Source organism: Penicillium verrucosum (assembly GCF_028828655.1).
Source record: "Penicillium verrucosum strain IBT 35672 chromosome Unknown utg000001l_segment0_segment0, whole genome shotgun sequence".
In the NCBI taxonomy this organism is placed as follows: Eukaryota; Fungi; Ascomycota; class Eurotiomycetes; order Eurotiales; family Aspergillaceae; genus Penicillium; species Penicillium verrucosum.
The window spans coordinates 3,159,799-3,182,672 of record NW_026643210.1 but is presented as its reverse complement, the minus strand read 5'-3'; the positions used below and the strand labels follow the sequence as shown (position 1 = coordinate 3,182,672).

Sequence of the window (22,874 nt, the reverse complement as noted above, 5' to 3'; positions counted from 1 at the left end):
ACTGTAAAGGCTCTCCAGTGCTGTTTAAGTGGTGAATGTTGATTTCGCGCTTTGCGGGGTTAATGTCGTGACAGCCAGCACATTCTGAGTAACAGCACCTCATGGCGCGATCACCAGGTTTGACCACGCAAAGCTGAACAATCTGCGCTATTTAAATGGTCTTTCACGTCTGACATTCCGCCGTTCCTCCCCTTGCATTTTGCATAACCAATATGTCTGCTGTTCAGACTATCACTGTACCCGCTCAACCCGATATTCAGTACCACCCTGAATATGAAAAGTACAAGGAACGTACTCGTCGTCGGAAGGAGACTGAGACACTCCAGACCACTTTGCCGGTGGGTTTCCCGCAGAAATTGGTATCGCCGCTGGTCTGGGAAGGAAAAGATGTTGAGAAGCGGGATGACTGGGTTTATCAGTTGAGCGATAATCAGCTGGATGAAATCGACGCTGCTTTGAAGAGCTTCAAAGGTAGGTAAGTATGACCTTGGTAATAAGATACCATTACTAATTTAGCAGCTCTTGATTTATCTTTAGGGCATATCAATCAGTCGACTTTCCCTCTACCCACCCTTCGGCCTGTTCTTCGAGACCTTTCGAAGGAGATCCACACCGGTCGAGGATTCGTCGTTCTCCGGGGTTTGCGCATTGATGATTACTCTCGAGAGGAGAACATCATCATCTATACTGGTGTATCTTCTCACATTGGTAATATTCGAGGACGTCAGCAATACGCTCGACTGGCCAACGGCACCTCACCCGTGATATCCCATATCAAAGACCTCACTAGCACCACCCAGAGGGAACTCATCGGGGCCCCTTCAAACACGCCTGACAAGCAGGTTTTCCACACTGACGCTGGCGATATCGTCTCACTCCTTTGTCTCAACCGAGCCGCAGAGGGAGGAGAAAGCTATCTTTCTAGCAGCTGGCATGTGTATAACATCCTGGCCAAGGAGAGACCCGATCTTATCCACACACTGTCCCAGGATTGGCCAGTCGACGGGTAAGAATCACCAAGTACCAAGGAAGCGTGTTTACAAATTAACACTGTTCAGCTTCAATAACCCGGCCAACCCTTACACCCTCCGCCCACTTCTATACCACCAACCAGCCACTGCCACTTCTCCTGAGAGGGTTGTAATTCAGTATGCAAGAAGATACTTCACTGGATTTTTGGCCCAGCCCCGGTCGAAGGATATCCCTCCTATCACGGAAGCCCAAGCCGAGGCACTCGACGCTTTGCACTTCTTGGCAGAAGAACACAGTGCCGCTCTGGATTTCCAAAAAGGCGACGTCCAATATGTGAATAATCTTAGCATTTTCCACGCGCGGAATGTGTTTAGGGATGAGCCCGGTAAAGAGTACGTCCTTGTTCTTTCACATGTGCTGTTTTTTGATGGAGATGCTGACGGTATGGCTGTATTAGGCGTCATTTGTTGAGACTCTGGCTGCGAGACCCTGAAAATGCATGGGAAACACCCCAGCAACTCCAAGAACGATGGGATATAGTCTACAAAGATGTTGTAGAGGATCAGCAGGTGTTCCCGTTGGAGCCGACTATTCGCAGGAGTGTTTGATCGTAAGAATATCAGCATGAGAAGGTCAAGTTCTAGTCACCTTCAGCTTAGTATTTGAATTCAATATTCGGCTATATTTATATCGGCTATTCCAACTGTCGAGCTGGCTGTAAACAGAAAAGGCTCCTGCGCGGCAATATGCGGCCTCATTCCGGGATCCCGTTCCGTCATCTTAAATAGGATCGGTTTCACTGGCCACAAACTTAAACATCTCAACGCCACGTCAAGTCCTAAATTACGAAGGAATACCCCGCTCTTAGACTATGGAGTTGGGTATATACAATACCAAGACCTCGATCTAGATCCCTCTAACTCAGTGAATAAGTTCGCGAGGGCCTGGTCCTCAACAAACCTGCGATCAAATACTCGATATAGACCAAGCCAAGCCTAGATACCAGGACGGGCACCAAGCCAGGCACTAAATCGTGTATCGTGTATTCCTGGCATTCCTGGGGGCGGAACCAATGCCGACTGCGATCAAAGAATGCGGAATGAATCAACACAATGTCTCGTGCGGGGACCCCGGATTTCCCCAGACGGGGCTATAGCCAAATCTATTTAAAATGAGTTTATATTCCACCATATACTAATTCTTAGTGGCTATTTGTGTTAGTTTAAGGACGATCTGAAATGGACCAGGAAAAAATATTCGACGAGACGGTTGAGGATCTCAAGTCCGCGGTTTCCCTACCAGACATAGATACAGCGGCAGAGAAACGACTCTTATGGAAACTTGACCTCCAGGTCGTTCCCATTCTCACGTTTTTGTTCCTACTCGCCTTCCTTGATCGTATCAATATCGGTAATGCGCGAATTCAAGGTCTTGAAAAGGATTTGGGGATGAAGGGACATGACTATAATATCGCCCTGTTTATCTTCTTCATTCCCTATATCCTTTTTGAGGTTCCTAGCAATATCTTCTTGAAAAAGGTAACGCCGTCTTGGTGGTTGAGCGGGATTATGTTTTGTTGGGGTATGTTTGAACCGACATAGATGAAGGGACTAGGACTAACCTCCATCGTATTAGGTGTTGTTACAACATGCCAAGGTGTCGTGAAGGGCTTCGGTGGCCTCGTTGCGTGTCGATTCTTACTCGGTTTGTTTGAGGCTGGATTTATGCCAGGTTAAATTGCCTTTGGTCCATTGATGGTACAGCTGCTAATGATCTAATGCAGGCTGTATCTACTTGATTGCTATGTACTATAAGCGCCACGAGTTACAATGGCGACTCAATATTTTCTTCAGTGCTAGTATTATGGCAGGTGCAATTAGTGGAGTATGCATTACCTGCGCGATGATTTGGTTCTATACTAAACCATGATTTCCTAGCTTCTTGCCTATGGAATAGCCCAGATGGATGGCGTCGGAGGATACAGCGGCTGGCGCTGGATATTCATTATCGAAGGTCTAGTTACAGTGTTCACTGGAATTGCTGCCAAATTCATCATCGTCGATTGGCCCGAAACGTCCACTTTCCTAAATGATGAGGAACGTGCTTTGCTGCTTCGACGTCTATCGGGAGACCGCGGTGAAGCGCAAATGAATCGCTTTGACAAGCCGGCAATCAAGCGCACATTCTCAGATATCAAGATCTATCTTGGGTAAGCTTAAGTATCTATCTGTCTTCCATGAAGGCTGTCCACTAACAACAGAAAATCACTTTTAGTGCTATTATGTACTTTGGAATTGTCAATACGGGCTACGCAACATCATTCTTCACCCCAACCATCCTCCGCCAGCTTGGCTGGACATCTGTCCGAGCTCAAGTGATGAGTATCCCGATCTACGTCGTTGCAACAGTAATCGCACTAGCTACAGCCTTCGTTAGCGACCGACTTCGCCATCGGTTCACCTTCACATTGATCGGATGTGTCATCGCCACAATTGGGTACATTATTCTCATATGTCAGGAGTCAGTGCCAGTCGCTGCCCGATACTTCGCCCTATATGCGATCACGGGCGGAGGATATATGACGCAGCCGATGTTGATAGGCTGGGTAAGTAACAACATGGCTGGTCACTACAAGCAATCTATCGCCTCAGCCATGCAGATCGGCTTCGGTAACTGTGGCGGTCTGGTGGCTAGCAATGTTTTCTTTGACTCGGAGGCTCCAACATACAAAACTGGGTTTGGTATCAGTCTAGGGATGGTATGGATCTGTGGTGTGGCATGTATTGTGTTCTTTGGTTATGTATATCGTGAAAATCGGCTGCGTGAGCAGGGTAAGAGGGATCATCGGTACCATTGGCCCAGAGAGGAGCTTGAGAATGCTGGGGATGATCACCCCAGTTTCCGGTTCACTTATTAAGTATGGAAATTGAACTATCTACGGTCTACCAGTATAGATAGATGTATGGATGTGATAAACTCTGTCACCTGCTGTCACCTGCTCAATTTTGGTTTTCATAGTACTTTTGCATACAACATACTTTCCACTGCTTATAACCTGGCTAAGGATGATTGGTTTATTAGATTTCCTCGTTTCTTATTCGTCAAGAAGAATCCATCTTTCAAAAGATTTCTCTGGAACAATTTATGCCAAGACCATCCTTGATCGGCATCTCCCTCCCGAATGACGTACACTATATCACCGTTATTTATTATTTGTGTAGGAGATCAAATTCCTACCGGTGAGCCCCAATAGTAGATCAGTCTTAGTTCACATATGCATCTGCCGATCGTGACCCAGAAAAACTTGTGGGGGAAGTATAGCGACTTGACTACTGCGTGTTAAATGAGGATATAGCCGGGGATCCAATGATACAACAAGGTACGACCTCGCGGGTCCCGCGGAGTTAGTTCGATGATATTCCCAAAGTAAATTAATTACCTAACTATATATTCTACCTACTTCATCAAAATCAATCCCCTCTCTACACATCCTAATCCTCCCAACTCAAATCATCTCAGATGCTGGAAACTCCCTCGATCTCCACAAAATGTCGAGAACACTGTCTCCACAGAAAAAGCACGTCCAATCCGTGACTCCAGAACACCCATGGAGATCCGACAACCCATTTGGTCCTCCTGAAGTACCATCATCCGTCCCCAGTGGCATCAAACGACTCCGAAACACACTATCAAAACTATCACCATCCGCCTTCACGGAAAAGGAACTTCTCCGCAAAAAGAACCAGTACAAGAGTCCCCTGACACAGAGAAACGTCGATACCTTAGTCACCGAGCAAGAATGCAACGAAGCCTACAAGCCCAATCTACACTCACCCCAAATCCAAGTCACTGAATGGTTACAGGGAGTCTCCTGAGCCCGAAAGTACCATTTGCACACAAGTCCCTATGGAAATGAGCACAAGCATAGGGATGTAAACGTCGATGCGAATACGACAGAGTTCCGCTACGCCTTTTCTCGAACTTTTCTCTCTCTTCCTCCCTCTGCCGCCACTCGCACTCCAGAGCGTCCGTCAAATACAGGGAAATACAATCCTGGCACTAAAGTGGCCTTGGTCTTTTTCTGGGGGCCAGAAAAATGACCCGTTCATGGGTTGCCCCATGGGGAAATTCATGAACCCCTGGTTGCTGTGGTCTTGGCGCTAACGTCATGATTTACTGGTATGCATGCCGAGAGTAATATGCTCCGCCTTCCTTTTAAGAATGGGAGAGATGTACAAGGTACAAAGTACATCGATGTATACGTGTCTAAACAGTGTGTTTGGATTATAGATGTTATGCCCGATGTGGATATAGCGACATGGATGAGGTTTACGCCAGTTGGTTCATGATGTACTTAATTTATTATTTTTCGCAGGACTTGGAATTAATTATAGCTGTTATACAATGTACTACATCTTATTCAAATTGAATATTTATATTTAAATATCTTGTACACAAATAGAAGGAGACCCGAGCTGTTTCTCAAGTGGATATAAGCGGGGTAAGTTTAGCGACAACTAGAGTCTGCCTTGTATTACTCCCAGCGTTAGGATGTATATCGATTATATTGAAAGGTATTTATGAGACACATAGAGAAGTACAGCGCTCTCTGTATATTGAAATCCTCACCTCCAGCCCCAAGATGTCACCCAAGATGTCACCCAAGAAAGTAGCAATAATCGGCAAGTCTAGAGACCCCGCAGGCACAACTCAATGTACCCAAGTGGTATATCCAACCTAACGTTAACATCACATCCCACAGGCGCCGGTCCCTCAGGCCTAGTCACTGCCAAAACCCTGCTTCATAATTTCCCGCACGGGACATTCTCTCCAATCATCTTCGACAGTCAAGACAAAGTCGGAGGTCTGTGGTCAAGTCACCATCATTCCCCCAATCAGGTCAATACACCCCCGGTTACACTAGACCCTCGAATGCGGACGAACCTCAGCCGCTTCACGGTTGCTTTTTCGGATCTTGCCTGGGAGTCTGTGATACCTGACGGGGATGTTCCGGTTTTTCCTCAGGCGAGACAGGTTGGAAACTACCTGGCCTGTTATGCGGAGCGGTATATTCCAACCCATGTGCTTCGGCTAGGGTGTAGAGTAGTAAAGACTATACGGAGGGTTGAGGATGGAGGTGATCCGAAGTGGAACGTTCAATGGGTTCAGGAGAGGTATGTTGGAAGTCATTATCCTCGCGTGTCGCTGTACTCCAGATGGACATTGACTCACAGGCACATATAGCATGAACAAAGCTCAGTCGGAATATGGATTACCGGACGATGGAGTATCTTCAGAAGATTTTGACCTGATTGTCATCGCCTCTGGATACTTTGCCCAGCAGTATGTTCCAGATATACCAGGTCTAAAGCAATTCCAAAGCCAAGGCCAAATCATCCACAGTTCTTCCCTCCATTATGAGCGAGAGCAGTCACTTTTTAATGAAACCAAAGATGTGAATGGCCAGGTCGTTATCATCGGCGGCAGCATGTCAGGCGTCGAAGCCGCGTCTGCTGTGGCTCTCCGCCAATCTTCATCTACACATTCCACACACATAATCCCATATACCCAGGAGATAAAAGTGCACCATATACATTCCAGACCCTTCTGGGCTTTACCAACTTATCTCCCACATGAATCCTCCGATGGGAGTCCATCCTTTTTACCCTTGGACTTGGCCATGTACGACCTAGGCCGCCGACCCCCGGGTCCAATAGACTACGCCTTGGGGCCGATCCCGGAGGAAAAGGCAGTCAAAACAAACGGTTACTTCCACTCATTGCTCGGGAGTGACTATGAGAAATACGCGCATATGGATTTACCACACGCCGCCGAAGAATCCAGAACGCAGCCACCATGGGTCGCCATAGGGAATGATTACGCCGAGTTCGTCCGATGTGGAGCGATTCAGACATCGATGGGCCGGGTGACTTCTGTGACTTCTGATCCAGATACTAAGCAAGCTTCAGTTCAGTACGAAGGGCCGGATGGGGTCACCAAAACGATAGAAAATGTCACGACGATAGTCATGGCAACCGGATTCACGCCGTACAAGTCATTGTCATTGCTACCAGATGAAGTGCTGACGACCCTTGAATACTCTAAAACGGATCCCTTCTCACCGTTGATTCTCGACAAGGGAGGCACCATCCGTTCGGAAATCCCCGATGTCGGATTCGTCGGATTCTACCGTGGCCCGTACTGGGGCGTGATGGAGATGCAGGCGAGGTTCCTTGGGAAAATATGGAGTGAGATGAACAACGGTGTGCTCTGTGAAACAGACGACCAGAAGCAAAGTCTTCGCAGTCTCAGATTGGCACACCCGGATCTAGCCCGCGGTCAGTTCCCCATGGGCGACTATGTCGGATTGATGGAGTCGTTCGCCAAGGATCTAGATATTAGCCGCTCGTCACTGGAATCAGGCGATGGTCGGTCTGGGCCCGCTGTTCCTGCGAGGTATACTTTTGGCGATACCCAAACGCCGGGTACAGAGAGTGAGGCGGAAAAGACAATGGGTGCTTTACGCGATGCCCTTGTTCCTGGTCAAGATATGGCACAGAAGGCCGCGGCGTCGGCCATATTTCGGGCTCTGCATGGGACTTGGAAGTCTTCGCAGAAAGCAGGTATTACTGGATGTGGAGCATCTGGGGATCTGGCATTTTACCCGCGGTACCCGGCTGGCACGGCATATGATAGGGAATATGTCTGTGTGGAGACGGATGCGGGCTCGACCGGGCGGGAACAGCGTTTGCAAGACAATGTGCGGTTCATCATGCGCCTGGCAGAAGTGAAATTTGAATTTGCCACTTCCCGAATCGAGATATGGTCATCGGGCTTGGCAGATAGGTTATCAGCTGATCAACTGATCCAGATTTGGGAGTTGACGCCTCTATGCCCGGAAAGGAAGGAGGGAGGGCCTATTCCTGGGGAATATGTGATATCCGCGAAGAGTGTTGATTCGGGTACTGGAGTCGAATATTTGTATACGTTCCATTTCAAGGGGGTTTCCATCTCGTCCTGGGAATACGTTGAGACGGTCCATTTGGAAGAGAAGAGGGAGCTGGCTTCCTATTTCTACACAAGGGACTAAGGATAGAACTAAGATTGGACATTTGAGATTTGAGATTTGAGTACTAAATACAAGAGCAAGCGAGGTGATGCTGAGCTTCCGGCCGAAGAGGGTGAAAATGAAGTTGGAGAGAAGTTTTATAACAAAAAATATCCACTTGATGTTCTAGACCAATGTACCCGTCACTTTTCAATGTGATCTTTTCTTTGCAATGCAAAAGTTTGATCTGACAAGCATTTTAAAGGCCTCTAGGCTCAACTCTTTTTAAGCCTCAAGAGACATCTTAATCGATCTACAACAATATTTCACCGATTTGGCAGGTCGGAAAGAATGGAAAATCCGTGTGGCGAATTCCCGGGTACAGCCATGGGAGTATGGGGAATGAAGCTATGAGCTGAAAGAGTCTAGGCGAATCTGTTTGGACGAGAAGGCAAAAGAGTCATGATCCAGCCAATTACTACTATGAAGGCCGAGGCTTAGTTTAGTCTGTGGATATCTTCTTTTGAATATCTGGGTCTTCGGCCGGAGAATTTTCTACATTTTTTACATTTCTACATTTCTATATTCTACATTTCTATATTTATGTTTATGCCCTTCTACACTTCGACATATTCTCATTTATATCTTCCTGAAGACACAAAGGATTTTAACTAACGCAGTTCAATCACATCTCCAATTCTAATCCGAAGAGCCCAAGTTAGGGTTGTGAAGCCTATACTTCTATACTTTTACATATTCGCCAACACCATTCTCTCGAGTACATGAAACATACTCATATTCATTGAAACCCTCAAAAACTACACATATCTCCAATCCAAACCCTACTCCTCAACTCAATCACAATGTCTCCCAGCAAACTCTCATCCCCAACCCCGGACCCCCTGGACCCGATCTCCTCATGGCGCGCCTGGCAAACCCTCACAATAATCTACACAATCCTCCTAAACCGCCAAATCCACCGACGCTGGCTCCTCGAACAAAAAAGCATGCAAAATACACCACTACGCGAACGCTTCCAACCCTTAATCTTCCTCGAACCAGTCCCAACCCTCCAAAAGCCCAACACAACCTCAACCCCATCCAAAAACGCAACCAACAACCCCTTCAACACAACCACAATGAACAAACTACGCATGAAAGCCGCTCTTCTCCGCGCGCGTCGAAAAGGGCAAGGAACTCGCCTCCGAGATCGAGCGTCGCATGGTCCAGAACCCGCCTGTTAGATTTCCGACGCATTTCTGTCATACTTGTGTCCAGGACGGGGAGAGGGTTGAGGTTTTGCTTACGAAGTGTGGACATCGGGTTTGTAGGATTTGTCTTGGGTATGGGATTGATGGGCATGGGGTTTATGAGTGTAGTATTTGTTTTCTGCCTACGGGGTTTGTGGCGCGAAGTCCGTTGAGGGTGGGTGGTGCTTCAGGGAAGATTTCTGCGGTTTTGAAGGAGGTGGGTGAGGATGGGGGAGATGGGGATGGGGAGTGGGAATTGAGTGAGGTTTTGTTTCCTGGTTGTTGAGTTGGACATATGAGGGTTGGACTGGGAGGTATATTGCATTATATATGGGCATTTTGGTATTTCTAGCGACATCTATCATGCTATTATACTTGGATATAGAACTCATCATGAAAACAAAAGTATAAATTTATGTGCAAGGGACAATTTATAACCAAAATAGCCCTCCTGGGCTGGAGGAAGTTCATGTCCTTCTCAAAGATCCAGTCCAGGTCTAAACCAAAAAAAAAAAAGAAAGAAAGAAAGAAAAATTCCCCCGATGTAGAACACAATCTAGCGAACCTCTATTGACTAGAGTGGACAAACACCAAGAGAAAATCCAAAATGCATCGTGAGCTATAGACTGGCCATCTAAGCCATCCAGGCCATAGGAACGCCTTTTTCGCACCGAAATTGAGAAACAGGAATCCAAAACGTGGGGACATGATGCCACCGGGGAATGAGAGAGGGGGGGGTCATTATACAGTAATTATGAGAGCCAATGCAAAACAAATATGCATCCGCCCCAAAGCGTGCATGAATCCTGGAGATGGCAGGAAGAGAAGAGGGTGTGAGGGACTGAGTGACAACGTCCAAGACACAAATTGCAGCAGCAATTCTGTGAGAAATTATATATAATCCCTGTCTTCAGCGGTCCTCTGCTCTCTCTCCACCGTCAATGACTACATTCACTTCTTTGACTGGATGCAACAGCATAGGAGGAAGACACATACGGCCCTCGCCAGCCAGCTCCTGCTGCTCACCGCCGTCATTGTCGACACGGAGACCAAGCCAGCGGCGCCAGAGGTTCGGCGAGAAGCCCGCCGAGTAGAACCAGGTAGTACCACGGAAGTTGTGTTCACGATCGCCGAAGATGGATGTGCGGGCACCACCGGAGGCTCCATTGCGACCGGCGTTAAACACTGATTCCAGATGACGGGTCGGCCAGCGGCGGTCGATGTAGACGGCGTGCGGGACGAAGACGGCCTTGAAGCCGTGGTGCAGCGCGGTGGTTGCGGGCCACATCTCCGAGAACATGCTGTGGCGCTTGAGGCTGCACTCGCGATGCATAGTAACGAGCAGTTTGCGGGAGATTCGAGACGCGGTGATGATTGCAGTGCGTCGTGGTGGCATGCCCTTTTCCTTGTTGTAGCCTGTCACGTCGTCGCGCAGCAGCCAGGTCGTGCCCTCGGGGTCGTAGAGCGGATTGAAAACGACTAGGTCGGCGTCCTCACCCACGCCCCATTGGTACTGATCCTTATCCATGCTTGTGGGTGGGATGCCCTCACCCTCGACCTCAAAGATGTCTCGTTCATCGGGGCGCTCGGGACCCCAGATGGACTTGTCACCTTGTTGGTGCATTGCGCTCCGTGTGTTGCCTGCGTGGCCTGCATTGCCTGCCGAACCCTTGACGGCGCTCCACATGTTGTTGGCGGAGTTAGTACCGCTCTCGGTCTGCACACGGACCATCTGCCGGAAGTCTTCCCATGAGCCGTGGACGGACGGAACATAGAAGCGGGCATTGCGTTCCCAGAGACCCTTCCGTGGCTGATTTTTCGCCCATTCGCCGACCTTGTCGAAGAGGTGATACCAGTGGCCCGTGTAACGCGCATCCATCTCCCAGTTCCAAAAGTAATCGTACTCGGGATGTTGGAAAGCGAAGTACTGCATGGGCATGTACGTGCTGCGGTAAACTCCGTGGATTGGCAATCCGCGAGTCAAGGTCTCCTCCAAACCGGGATACATTAGGGCCATCTGCGGCTCGGACCAGAGAGTTCCCATACCACGGAACTCCTCTGGCAGCGCATCATCAAGGACACGCTGGTATGTCTCATCATCAGACCAGATCTGAAGGTTGGTATCCTTGACATGAACCAAGAAGTGAATAGTATACTCGCCACCGGACATCAGCGAGAGCTCTGAGATGACAGAGCGCATATACATAATGTCCTCCGGGGTATAGTGGAAGTCGTGCCATGTGCGGATAACCACTGCAGTACGTGGCAGACGCTCAGGTCCAACCTTGGGCGGTTCCTGGCGGCTATCTTCGGCAGGTGGCAGGGTGTTCACTTTGGGAATTCCCACAGGCATAGAAACAAAGCGGTTGAGACGCGGCTCCGGCAGCTCGTTAAAGCGATGGCGATTGGCCGCGTGGCAGCGATGTTGCGCAGCAGCCCAATCCACCTGTCGGAAGTCCACTGGCGGGATATCCTCCCACACACGGTCGGCACCCTCACGATGGCCATCCATGCCCGCGCCGATGCCGCCTTTCTTGACCCCGTATCCCAACCCGTATGGACCCAATCGGCCAAATCGATCGAAGCACATGTCATCCCGAATACCCAACATTGTATTCGAGCCGAGCGCTGGGTCCGGGAAGCCCTTCGGAACTCCGGGGTAGCTTTGGATAGACGGAACCCGTAGGGAGTTTTCTGCATTGAGGAAGCACTCGCGTTTCTCGCCATGTTTCTCGATGTACTCCGGCGACTGGTAGTCAGGATAAGGATTGAACACATTACTCGACATCTTCGGCGCCAAATCCCTCTTGGTCACCTTGTTGGCGTCCTGCTCCGGCTTCGGCTCATTGTGCTCGTCGCTTTGGTCGGTCCGCAGCCCCAGGTCGTCGGAGTCATCGCCGGGGTACTCGGGGACATTTTCAGAGCGTGGGACCAAGGCAGATATACCGCCCTCATATCGATTGAGGAAGGGGAAACTCTCCCACAGTGGCGGCTTCGGGGTGCCGACCTTGGGCAGTTCGACGGCGACTTGTTTAACAGAGGTTGAGATGGTAAAGCGGAAGAGGGTGAGGACGAAGACGACGAGGGCAGCGAAAAGAGCAAAGCAGAGCCAGCGCATGATCCGCTGGGGCACGCGAAAGCCGACGTTAGCTTGGGGGCGGCGAAGACTACCGCCAGCTATGACGGGCGGCGGGTAGGAGCCCGCGACATTGTTATCGTCCAGCGACTCGTCGTCGGAATCAGGGTCATCGCTCAGGTGGTGGTGATAAGCAAGGCGCCCGGAGGTGGGTTGTTTTTCTATGTCTGTTTCTCGTGAATTATAAGGTGATGGGGACTTGTAGGCTGCGGAGTGCCTCCTCGCCTGGACGGTCATGATGCCAGACAAGGTGTCAACATTGAATGAGTGGGGGTAATTCCAAGGTTGTCCAAAATCACTCAATCAGTGGCGCATCTATTTAACAAATGTAGCAATAGAATAATCGGTCTAATAATTCCCAAATCAGGGGCGGTTGTTGGAGAGAGGGAGAGGCACGCGATGACCTGTGTTGTTGATCGTCGGCCTGGCAATGGGACGGCTCAGGCTTTGTATCACTTTAGAGTGATGAAATAGGTTAAAAAGAGGTGGAAAAAAAAATATGAAAACAATGAAAAAGAGTATAAAATAGTCGAAACTGTGTTGAAGCAAACAATATTCCCGAAGAAAAGAAGAAAAACACGAGATAAACAGGCCTCAAGGGCCTAAGCCAGCATTTTCAGCAGATAAAGTGCCAAGACCGTTGGCGCTCCAAGAAATGAGGGATTACGCAGTTGTCTCCTCAAATGGACTGGTCCCAGCCCTAGCGGGTCATTTCTTTTCATTTCTGTTTTGTTTAATCTATTTTAGTTCGGATTGAATGGGTTCGATTGGGTTTAGGGGTTTTATGGACCTTCTAGACGAATCTAAATAGTTAACTAGTCTTACTTGGTTATATTAATGCTACATTGTGATCACATTCTAAGTAACTATCTAGTATCTACTCCGTACTTTGTAGCTACAACACCATTAGGGGGTGAGTATATCTAAAAAGTATACTAAAAAGGTTTACTAAAAAGAGAGCTGGAGTCTTTGGGTAAAAATGTCCATAAAAATACATGGTCAATCCCATGAATCCCTAAACTTCATTGACCACAGCACTAACCAACCCGGTCAGACTCTTCTTCACATGAGCCAAGACATAACTAGCCAGTTCTTTATACAACTTCGGCTTTTCCTCTTCCTCGGCATCTTCATACAAATCTTCAAGGGCTCCTCCATTAACAGCGACATCCTTATAGATTGACCGGTCATCTTCGTCTACCCCGATACAAGCAATGAAAGCCCCAAATATCAGTAGCATCGAGTTGAGAATCAAACGGCACATTCGGCCATTTCCGTCAATAAATGGATGGATATTCACGAAAATGTGTGCATACTTCGAAGCGAGGGCGATAGGGTCGATTGTCCCATTTGTTCTAACTTCTTTCAAATCGCGCTTAAGCTCGTGGAACATGGACTGCATTTTGTATGGAACCAGGGAGGGATGAGGGAATGCATGAAGGCCCGCACTAACTTCGTGTGATCGATAAACGCCACTGTACTCCGTCCAGGGGGTAGCCTCGGCATCCACTTTATAGGTCAGAATCCGATGGGCTTCGAGGATGATTTGTTCGCTAAGATCCTGGCCACGGATGCACAACTGGTCCATCATAAATTTGGCAGCTTTAGCATGTTGCACAACCTCTCGGCGACTACGTAGGACAGCCGAAGTGTCTACAGGAAGGTGTTGGTGGATCAGACTCTCCTTGAGAGACAAGTACTCTCGACCTTGATCTTCGATCTCTTCGGGGATTTCTTCACCACGGAAGACCGCAACACAGAGTTCGAGAGTAATGCCTGGGCTACTACCAGCTTTCTCAATTTTTTTTGAGCCATACACCATCCATGCAAGGGAGTGCAGGATATGGTTCTTAAATGCCACTTCTTGGCGAGGGGTCAGTTCGATTTTAAATAAATCGGACGGCTCATTTGCGAGGGTGGCAACCTCGCGAAAGACGATCTCCGGCTCAAAATCATCGTGGACTATCTTGGACTCATAGGAGTCCTCCATGACCACGGTGGAATAGGTCTCGACTCCACGCAGGGCACAAGCAGACATGGTTGTTTGACCGAGTGGAGGTGTAGATTCCATGTGTTGTATAGTGTTGGATAGATTTGATGGGGCTTGGAGAAGCTGGTGATTATGATGAGCAGAAGATATATACCTAGGTAAATGTAGATTTGAACCTAGAAGTCTACTTAGATAATGCTAGGGACAGTCAAAATAAGGTTATGAGCCTCCGTAACCGTCCAAGGTTAGTGCATTTTCCACCGAAGTTTCCTGCTTTTATAAGCCCTGGGGCGTCCTTAGTAGATATGTCAGCACGGGCTTAACTTACCTAGGTAGCCCCTTCCCCAACCTTCGAAGCCCCATCACACTTTCATATGGCACTCCCCAGATTACTACCGGCGAATTGTGGAACGGGGTAAGGAGTGGCATGAATTTGGATCGTGGTCCCTGTGAGTCAAAATAATAGACAGGCTAGTGTAAAGTCCCTAATTGTCTTTCTAAATAAGGGAATGACCCCAGTGACTACACACTCGCATTGGGCCGCAACGAGATTGCGTATATCGGGTCATATGCAATTGCCCGAATGAACTATTATCGGTCACTCAACACCCAGGAACATCCCGAGGACGGTCTTGCCCTTTCGACCCAATATATGAAAGTTGCTCCGTATCTTATTCCTCGATCTACCAATGAAGCAGTATCCAATGAAGCAGTATCCAAAAACGTTTTAACACACCCCGATCTTCATCTGGATAACATCTTCGTCGATCCAGAGACCCTTCAAATCACACGCATCGTGGATTGGCAATCGGCATGTGTTGCACCGTTATTCTATCATGCTGATGTTCCAAGGATGTGTACCCACCGTGGGCCTCTTCAGGAAGGCTGGGTCGTGCCCGAAAGACCGGAAGAATTTGACACCCTAAGTGCAGAGGAACAACGCAAGATTGACGATGATCTAGAGAGTCAGATCCTTCACAAATACTACGAGGCCCAGATTTGTAAACGATCACCTCGTTACTGGTCTGTCCTCCAAAATGAGAGGGTCTCCATCATTCGAAAACCAGTTTGGCTCGTCACGGGAGCGTGGGAAAACCGCGATTTATCTTTTCTTCGCGAATCACTCATGTCACTCTTCGCTCATTGGGAAGAACTTGTCCCAGGTGTACCATGTCCGATCAGTTTCACCAATAAGGATGTTGAGCTTCATTCCAAGGAAGAGGAAAATATAAATGGTGTCGGGAAGTTGTTGACATTGTTCCTGGACAAATCCGTACTCCCAGTGGATGGCATGGTCGAGCCCAAAGACTATGAGATAGCGCAAAAGAATAGCCGGAAATTCAAAGACATCTTCATCGGATTGGCCAGAGATGACGAAGAGAAGGAATTATTTACGAAAATTTGGCCATACCAGGAACCCGCAGACACCGAAGGTTTGTAATTATACAAAGGCGATAATCGTACCTCATAATAGAATGAATAATTGCCCTGGTTAAAAGACCTCAACATATGTGCGCTGCTCTAGTACTCGTGGAACGTAGGTCAAAGTGTCCTATGAAGAGTCCGCATTAGCCCTAATTATGTTGATAAATCTACTGCAATGTATATTGTACATGTACCACATAATCCCAAAGTCCTTGGCTAGACATTACAGCAAGATAAAATCTTTATTTGCTGTACTTTAACCGCAAGAACTAAAATATAAACCACCTTGGAATGGCTGCCAAACCCTTGAGTGTTATAGTCCATCACGTGATGGTACCTGAACCCGGACTGAAATTTACTGAGCCCGACTCAGCCCTACAGGCCTCCTAAAGCAGCCAAAATAGGAAAGCAGATAGAAAGCAAATGGAAATTTCGAAGTTTCTGCTCATTTGTCCCTTTCTGTTCCCTCGTTCTCTCCTTGCCCAATCTGAGATTCTGAGATTTTACAATTTGAGTACTTATACAGATCTCTGGGGGGGGGTTCCAAGGCAGAGAAGTAATTTTCGAGTGGCAACGCCAGAGAGAAGAAAAAACAAATGAGGCTAATAGCATAGCGTAGAGGAAAAAGAGCCGTTTGAAGAGAGAACATCAAAAGAAGTAGCGAACCAGTTGCAGAACCCCTTTCCTAGCAGAGATCAATGTCATGTGTGGCCAAAGAACTCCCCGCCATCGTCATCATCAATCCATCATTTGCAGATTTTGGTATTCTCCATCCAGCTACACGTCCGATTCGCATTCGCATTATAGACCTTAATCGCGGTTGGTTTTCCGGAGGGCATCAGCGAGCCACTCCAGACCCTCGTACAGACCGTCACCAGTAGTGGCGCAGGTAGATTGGATGAACTAGACCGCTCGTTAGTGAACCTGTAGACATCAGATGCATCAAGGATGTCACTTACCCAAGCACGACGGGTAAGGCTCTGAAGACCAAGCTGCTGCGTGATCTCGGCGGGGCTCATGGCGTTCTAGACAAAAGCGGGGGAGGTCAGCATAACATTTCATCTAACAAACATTCTCCGATAATCCATATCCTTACCGGCAAATCCTGCTTGTTGGCGAACACCAGGAGAAGAGCATCCCGGAGCTCATCCTCGTTCAACATGCGCTGCAACTCCTCACGGGCCTCGACGATACGATCGCGATCGTTGCTGTCAACAACGAAAATGATACCCTGGGTGTTCTGGAAGTAGTGGCGCCACAGAGGACGAATCTTATCCTGACCACCGACATCCCACACGGTGAACTGAATGTTCTTGTATTCGACCGTCTCGACGTTGAATCCTGCATAAGGCGTCAGTTTCCGGGAGGGGGGTTCGACATTTCTCCCACACGGCCTTATGAAATTGCGAATAGCGCATCACGGTATCGGCGGTAAATGGGTCGGGGAGCGGACTAACCAATCGTGGGAATAGTGGTGACAATTTCACCGAGCTTGAGCTTGTACAGGATGGTGGTCTTACCGGCGGCGTCAAGACCGACCATCAGGATGCGCATCTCCTTGCGACCCCATAGCCGGTCAAACAACCGCGAGAAAGTGATACCCATATTGTCGGTAGCGAGAAATCCCTCGGATCCTGAGGAGTGGATAGGTCAGAGAGATATCGAGTTGACGTGGTTGAAAGGGGAGAAAGCGGAGGGGTTAGAAAACGTGTTGTGGACTTGTCGGTCAGAGATCCAGGGGGGGGCAAGTCTGGGCACGAGCCAGTCAAAACCGGATCAACCACTTACCGGCAGAAAAAGGTATAAGATTTAGTTTTGAGATGTAAAGAGCACAAGTTCAGGGGAAATATAGAAAAGAGAATGTCAGAAGGGGAAATTTGGGGGTTCGTTTTTGTTTTGAATACGCAGAAATACGACGGCGGTGGGCGTAGTATTCGTCACCTGTTTTTCTGGAGAGCACGCAACACTACCTTGGGCACGTTATGAAAATGAGGCTGAGATATAAAAGAAAACAACTTATGATTTTACAGATTCTTTCAAGTATATATGTATAGTTAGTTAGTACTTTATTTTATAATAGTTCTGCCTATATAGATAGAAACGTATATATTTTCTGGGAAGAGGACACCGTGTTGGCCCCGTAAGTGAAATACCAAAGGGAGTACCCCCCGGCCTATGACCCTCAAAAAACGGTCCCACAGTGTCTGATAGGCCGACTGATAGGCCCGAACTTCCACATTTATCGTGCCTGCGTAATTTCTCTGGGTCCTCTCTCTCTTTCTCTCTCTCTTTGGTTCTTCCGTGGCCTCTATTGTTCTGATCGACGTCGTGACATTTTCTGACGAGATGTTCGGAAGAATGTTCGTACCATAGATCGGTAAATCGTCTTACCTTCGACGGTATCGCTGGCATAACCGAAAACGGTCAAGAGCAAGATGGATGTAACGAAGATCACCGCGAAACTGACCCAGTACTGTGTCTTAGTGTACCCATTCTTCACACCAATAAGTTCCGTCGAGAAGTATGCACTCATCAAGCTAACTGGCAGGAACAAGATGGTCGCCTTAGCCAGCAGAATGGTGATCCGAGTGAGCTTCTCAACAGCCTGCGAGTCCTTAAGCGCAATCAAATTGAAATTCTAGGCCGTGTCAGCACTATTCTCGGAATAAAGATCGGCAAAATACCCACCAGGAATGTCAAGGATTCTTTCTCATTGAGGCAGTTCTCAATCTCGCTCAAACAGTACAGATTGATACGATCAACCAACCGTTCGAAGCGAGCCACCGCCGTCGAGCTCAGTTGCACCCCAACCGATTTCTCAGTTGTGTTATGAGAGCCGGAATTGCTCACGACACTCGACTGGCGCATATCCACAAACTCCATATCGCCAAAGGTGGCTCCATACGAAATCGCGGCTGGTTGCGCCGAACGCGCTTCGTCGCGAAGCATACGTTGCCGTTGCAAGAGTCGCCGCATGATAAGCTCATAGCTCTGGTACAATCGTTTGAGAACTGCGAGTCGTCGGCCCAGCCAGTGTAACTCGTTCACCAAATCCACTATTGGACGATCGAGCATTTGGCCTCTCTGCGCGAAGTTAGCCGCAATCGGAACACATCAACAAAACGCGATACGAGACAAGGACGATACTAACCAATTCCTCCAAAGCAACACCATATTTGTGTTCTCGCTTTGCGATGAGTCCATAACTTGACACCCAGTCATCGAAGATATAATAGAAGAGCAAACTCGGCCCATCCTCTTGTTTAATATTAGCTTGATCCGGTCCGAGGTCACTGAAATGTCGCACCCGGATGGTGATTAGCGACTCGCTCTCGGACATAGCAAAGTGCTGTCTCGAAACCCCAGCGAAAATAAAGCGAATATTTCTGCGCACAATGTCGAGGACTGGCTTGGCTTCGTCTATCAGCACTTCTTCCTGTCTTGCGAACGGGTTCTCTTGAATTGATATTATTGTGCCTGCAAACAAGTCAGCACTGCACTCGAGGCTCGGGGAATGGGGTATTGCCGTTCGGCTCGCACCATCATCACATTGGATCAGCCATGTCCAAAGCCGTTTTCCGTCCGGGGAGATCTTTGCCATTGGGTTGTGACAGTGTGGGGATCACAAACAATGTATTATAGCCGATGCATGTGTCTGATGGATTGTTTAATGTTCATCCGACTCAAGTTTGGTATGATATACTTACATCGAGGACCATGATCCACGGAAGAGAAATGCCAAATTTGATCTGTGACTTGCGCAAAGGTGAGGTTTTTGAATGATGCCGATTCGCGCGATTTCTCTTGATCGGCGATATGCTTGAGTGCATTCTCCGCATCATCCACTTCGTGCTTGAACGACGTCGCAACACTGGACAATTGCGAAGTTCTTTTGGTTGGTAATGGTGTAGGTGTAGTTTTTGGTGCAGGATGCACTGGCTCTGTACACATCATCCCCTGCAGTCGTTCTGACACTCCATAGTGTTTGGTAATCGCCTAGGAAATCCATGGTCAGTCATAACCGCTCTTGGGAATGAAATCGAACATCTTACCCTTATGCTTTCTTTCTGCTCCTCTGGCGCCCATATATTACTATGATCACGATTAGTATACCCTCAGATACATCTGAGTACTTAGCTCTTACATCCACCGTGTACCGAAACATTTATCTCTCTGTATCATGTCAGACCTTGAATTTTGGACAGTCTTTACAATCGACCAAGTTTAATGTCATGAAACAGACTTACCGGTTTACTCAGCAATAGTTTCAGTTCATTGGTGCCTAGATCAGATGCACACCATGCCTCTTCATTCCCGAAATCGAGCACAAAATTCTGAGTGAGAGGGTCCTCTAGGCAGCGCATAGCAGTGTAAAACTGCGTCTTATCGTCGATATTCTTGAACTTTTCCACAAGCGAGCCCTGATCGTCAAGACTTGAATAGTAATCCTGAGGCGCTGTTGAGTCGCGCGAATCTGTTGTATAAGACATGATGAAGCAAAGCAAACTACCAAGGTGGTTTTCCAGGCGCTGGGTTTGGATGGAAAGCTTGTATATAAGTCACAAGATCAATAGTCAACAGTCGAAAGACCAGCTGTCAAATCAGGAGGGGGTATCGGATACGGATGTGGTCAAGAGTCCGGAAGTCATATAAACAACCTTATGTATATCATAAAAAGAATAAGCAGAAAGTCAAGTTTAAATATTCTAATCTGACCGGGGTGCAGCCTCAATTATATCAAAATCCAAGGCAATAACCCTTAACGTCAGAGGGGGGTTGGGTGACCAGTCATCTGAGGCTGACACTGCCGCTGGTCACGTTTAAGCGCTGCGATCATCTGCAGCCCCCGCAGACTATGTCAAGTTCGTTTCACCTGTCGAGATTTATCCTAAAATAGATAAAGTAGCTCCCTATTTGTTCATTTTGTGGGCTGTCATGTTATGTCCTCGTCTACTTAGCGAAAGCTTGTGTGTTTATCGGTCATTCGAACTATTCAATATATATGGTGCTAAGGTCACAAGGTGCTAGTGACGAGCACTCTTGAAGATCTTTCTTGGTGGGTATATATATATTCAATAATCAATGCAATGTAGATCAGTTGTAGAAATGATTTTATCTACTTGATAACTTACTACCTAGGTATGTTCCTATTTAATACAGACTCGTGCTTGCGGCTGATCTAGATCTTCAGGGATATCCGCAAAACAATGTAACTACATATCTAAGCACACATAAAATCGAACTCCTAACCACTATCGCCACACAATATTATTCTTAAATGACAGAGTCCCTTTCATGAATAACAATGACATAGGATAAATAATAAAGTAATAATCGCTACGATGTAAGCGGGTCGGCCATGTGGCGGAACCGATGCTTCTATGTTATACATCCACAGTACAGTAATGAATGAACGCTGAATTATGAATTCCTTACGGTATATGTCCTCATCTAGGGATTGGAATCATTCCTGTTGAGAGTAGCAACAAGGATTCCAAATATAGTGAAGGCTAAGGGGTAATAGGCAAGGTTGGGGGGTTACTTGGAGCAGCAGCAACGTTCACATGGCCAGGCAATACTGAGAAATGTCAGGGTTACCAATATTGTTATCCAAGCCGAGTCGACGGATGCTAATACGCTTATTTGTATGAGCGAGGGGAATTGGAGTGAGAATGAAGTATCCGTGCATGTATGTATTGACCCGTCAACGAGATGATGGCGCAAAAGTTGCTCTATGGGGTATGTTTTAATACCTTTAATGATACCCACCTAAGAAATAATCATATAGCAACGACAAACGTTATCCTCAGTCATTCAGCGTACGTCTTCTATGATTGGATTGGGGAGGAGCATTTCCTGTTTATACCTCAGGCCATAACATGAGTCAGCAGGCAAAACTCCCGTCTAGGGCACCGCTAATCCCAATTTAGACTAGCGCAAGTCCACACCCACAAGCGGAGAAATTCACGGCCCTCGACAATTTCTTTTCTCAAGCATTCAGCGCAGAGCCATACCATAAGAATTTCAACTTCTTTTGGAAGACTGTAGCAATCATGTCCAAGATCACAGTCGGTACGTTTCATCTCATGCTCTTACCTACATGATCTAACCACTAACTGCTCTTGTCTCATTACAGCCGGAGTGCGCCAGAATGTCGAGAACCTTCTCAACTACTCTCTCAATGAGAAGAAGCGTAACTTCAACGAGACCGTTGAGCTTCAGATCGGCCTGAAGAACTACGACCCCCAGCGTGACAAGCGTTTCTCCGGCACCATCAAGCTGCCTACTGTCCCCCGCCCCAACATGGCCATCTGGTGCGTTTTCCATCGACAACCCCTCCCGCTCCCGCGGCGCAAAATTTTGCATCCGTTTCCGATGCGCAACGGCGAAGGAAATCCACACCATGAATGAACATAGAAGCTAACAGATGCAATCTACAGTATTCTTGGTGACCAGCACGATCTTGACCGTGCTAAGCACCACAGCATCGATGCCATGTCCGTTGACGATCTGAAGAAGCTCAACAAGAACAAGAAGCTCATCAAGAAGCTTGCTCGCAAGTACGATGCCTTCCTTGCTTCCGAGGGTCTGATCAAGCAGATTCCCCGTCTCCTCGGTCCCGGTCTCTCCAAGGCCGGAAAGTTCCCTACCCCCGTCTCCCACGCTGAGGACATGGCCGCCAAGGTTACCGACGTCAAGTCCACCATCAAGTTCCAGCTCAAGAAGGTTCTGTGCCTCGGTGTTGCCGTTGGTAACGTTGAGATGGAGAAGGAGGCCCTTGTTGCCAACCTGATGCTCGCCATCAACTACCTCGTCTCCCTCCTCAAGAAGGGCTGGCAGAACGTTGGCAGTCTTGTCATCAAGGCTTCCATGTCTCCCCCCACCGTGTGTACTAGATTATCTGTCGCTTAACTGCGCCGGTGTTTTCTAGTTTGAGCCTGAAAACTGGGTTTATGTCATCGTCTCACGACTGAAAAAAATATGAAGCTCATGATCGGTCTCAATTTTCTATCTCCATATCGTAATTTCACTTCTGGTACAATGTAGCTGTAG

At 47.9% G+C, this 22,874-nt stretch overlaps 11 protein-coding genes across 11 annotated transcripts; 7 read left to right on the top strand and 4 right to left on the bottom strand.

The window, feature by feature from the left end:
- Positions 1-212: 212 nt before the first annotated feature.
- Positions 213-1,593, top strand: N7516_001188 (TauD/TfdA family dioxygenase; the record flags this gene model as incomplete). Its single annotated transcript, XM_057213910.1, has 4 exons — positions 213-471; positions 520-1,006; positions 1,059-1,364; positions 1,430-1,593. 4 exons carry the CDS (start codon positions 213-215, stop codon positions 1,578-1,580), a joined length of 1,203 nt encoding a protein of 400 aa, XP_057075793.1. The 3' UTR covers positions 1,581-1,593.
- A 608-nt stretch (positions 1,594-2,201) lies between these two features.
- Positions 2,202-3,889, top strand: N7516_001187 (allantoate permease family MFS transporter; the record flags this gene model as incomplete). The annotated part of the gene is made up of 5 exons (XM_057213909.1): positions 2,202-2,553; positions 2,608-2,703; positions 2,756-2,856; positions 2,910-3,181; positions 3,247-3,889. Coding segments are annotated over 5 exons (1,464 nt in total), but the record flags the coding sequence as incomplete, so codon positions are not given.
- Positions 3,890-4,520: 631 nt separating this feature from the next.
- Positions 4,521-4,847, top strand: N7516_001186 (uncharacterized protein; the record flags this gene model as incomplete). Its single annotated transcript, XM_057213908.1, has 1 exon — positions 4,521-4,847. The coding sequence occupies one exon, from the start codon at positions 4,521-4,523 to the stop codon at positions 4,845-4,847; it is 327 nt and encodes a 108-aa protein (XP_057075791.1).
- Positions 4,848-5,614: 767 nt separating this feature from the next.
- N7516_001185 (uncharacterized protein) lies at positions 5,615-8,062 on the top strand (the record flags this gene model as incomplete). The annotated part of the gene is made up of 3 exons (XM_057213907.1): positions 5,615-5,658; positions 5,697-6,146; positions 6,217-8,062. The coding sequence occupies 3 exons, from the start codon at positions 5,615-5,617 to the stop codon at positions 8,060-8,062; spliced, it is 2,340 nt and encodes a 779-aa protein (XP_057075790.1).
- An 821-nt stretch (positions 8,063-8,883) lies between these two features.
- Positions 8,884-9,264, top strand: N7516_001184 (uncharacterized protein; the record flags this gene model as incomplete). Its single annotated transcript, XM_057213906.1, has 1 exon — positions 8,884-9,264. The coding sequence occupies one exon, from the start codon at positions 8,884-8,886 to the stop codon at positions 9,262-9,264; it is 381 nt and encodes a 126-aa protein (XP_057075789.1).
- A 916-nt stretch (positions 9,265-10,180) lies between these two features.
- Positions 10,181-12,643, bottom strand: N7516_001183 (DUF3405 domain-containing protein; the record flags this gene model as incomplete). Its single annotated transcript, XM_057213905.1, has 1 exon — positions 10,181-12,643. The coding sequence occupies one exon, from the start codon at positions 12,641-12,643 to the stop codon at positions 10,181-10,183; it is 2,463 nt and encodes an 820-aa protein (XP_057075788.1).
- Positions 12,644-13,421: 778 nt separating this feature from the next.
- On the bottom strand, positions 13,422-14,477 carry N7516_001182 (Fic family protein; the record flags this gene model as incomplete). Its single annotated transcript, XM_057213904.1, has 1 exon — positions 13,422-14,477. One exon carries the CDS (start codon positions 14,475-14,477, stop codon positions 13,422-13,424), a length of 1,056 nt encoding a protein of 351 aa, XP_057075787.1.
- Positions 14,478-14,823: 346 nt separating this feature from the next.
- N7516_001181 (Aminoglycoside phosphotransferase) lies at positions 14,824-15,837 on the top strand (the record flags this gene model as incomplete). Its single annotated transcript, XM_057213903.1, has 2 exons — positions 14,824-14,845; positions 14,903-15,837. 2 exons carry the CDS (start codon positions 14,824-14,826, stop codon positions 15,835-15,837), a joined length of 957 nt encoding a protein of 318 aa, XP_057075786.1.
- Positions 15,838-16,631: 794 nt separating this feature from the next.
- Positions 16,632-17,426, bottom strand: arfA (putative ADP-ribosylation factor; the record flags this gene model as incomplete). The annotated part of the gene is made up of 4 exons (XM_057213902.1): positions 16,632-16,724; positions 16,781-16,846; positions 16,918-17,162; positions 17,279-17,426. 4 exons carry the CDS (start codon positions 17,424-17,426, stop codon positions 16,632-16,634), a joined length of 552 nt encoding a protein of 183 aa, XP_057075785.1.
- Positions 17,427-18,129: 703 nt separating this feature from the next.
- N7516_001179 (uncharacterized protein) lies at positions 18,130-20,311 on the bottom strand (the record flags this gene model as incomplete). Its single annotated transcript, XM_057213901.1, has 7 exons — positions 18,130-18,459; positions 18,510-18,905; positions 18,973-19,298; positions 19,529-19,817; positions 19,874-19,913; positions 19,966-19,994; positions 20,069-20,311. The coding sequence occupies 7 exons, from the start codon at positions 20,309-20,311 to the stop codon at positions 18,130-18,132; spliced, it is 1,653 nt and encodes a 550-aa protein (XP_057075784.1).
- Positions 20,312-21,533: 1,222 nt separating this feature from the next.
- Positions 21,534-22,733, top strand: N7516_001178 (60S ribosomal uL1 domain-containing protein; the record flags this gene model as incomplete). The annotated part of the gene is made up of 4 exons (XM_057213900.1): positions 21,534-21,560; positions 21,752-21,893; positions 21,958-22,135; positions 22,262-22,733. 4 exons carry the CDS (start codon positions 21,534-21,536, stop codon positions 22,731-22,733), a joined length of 819 nt encoding a protein of 272 aa, XP_057075783.1.
- Positions 22,734-22,874: the final 141 nt, after the last annotated feature.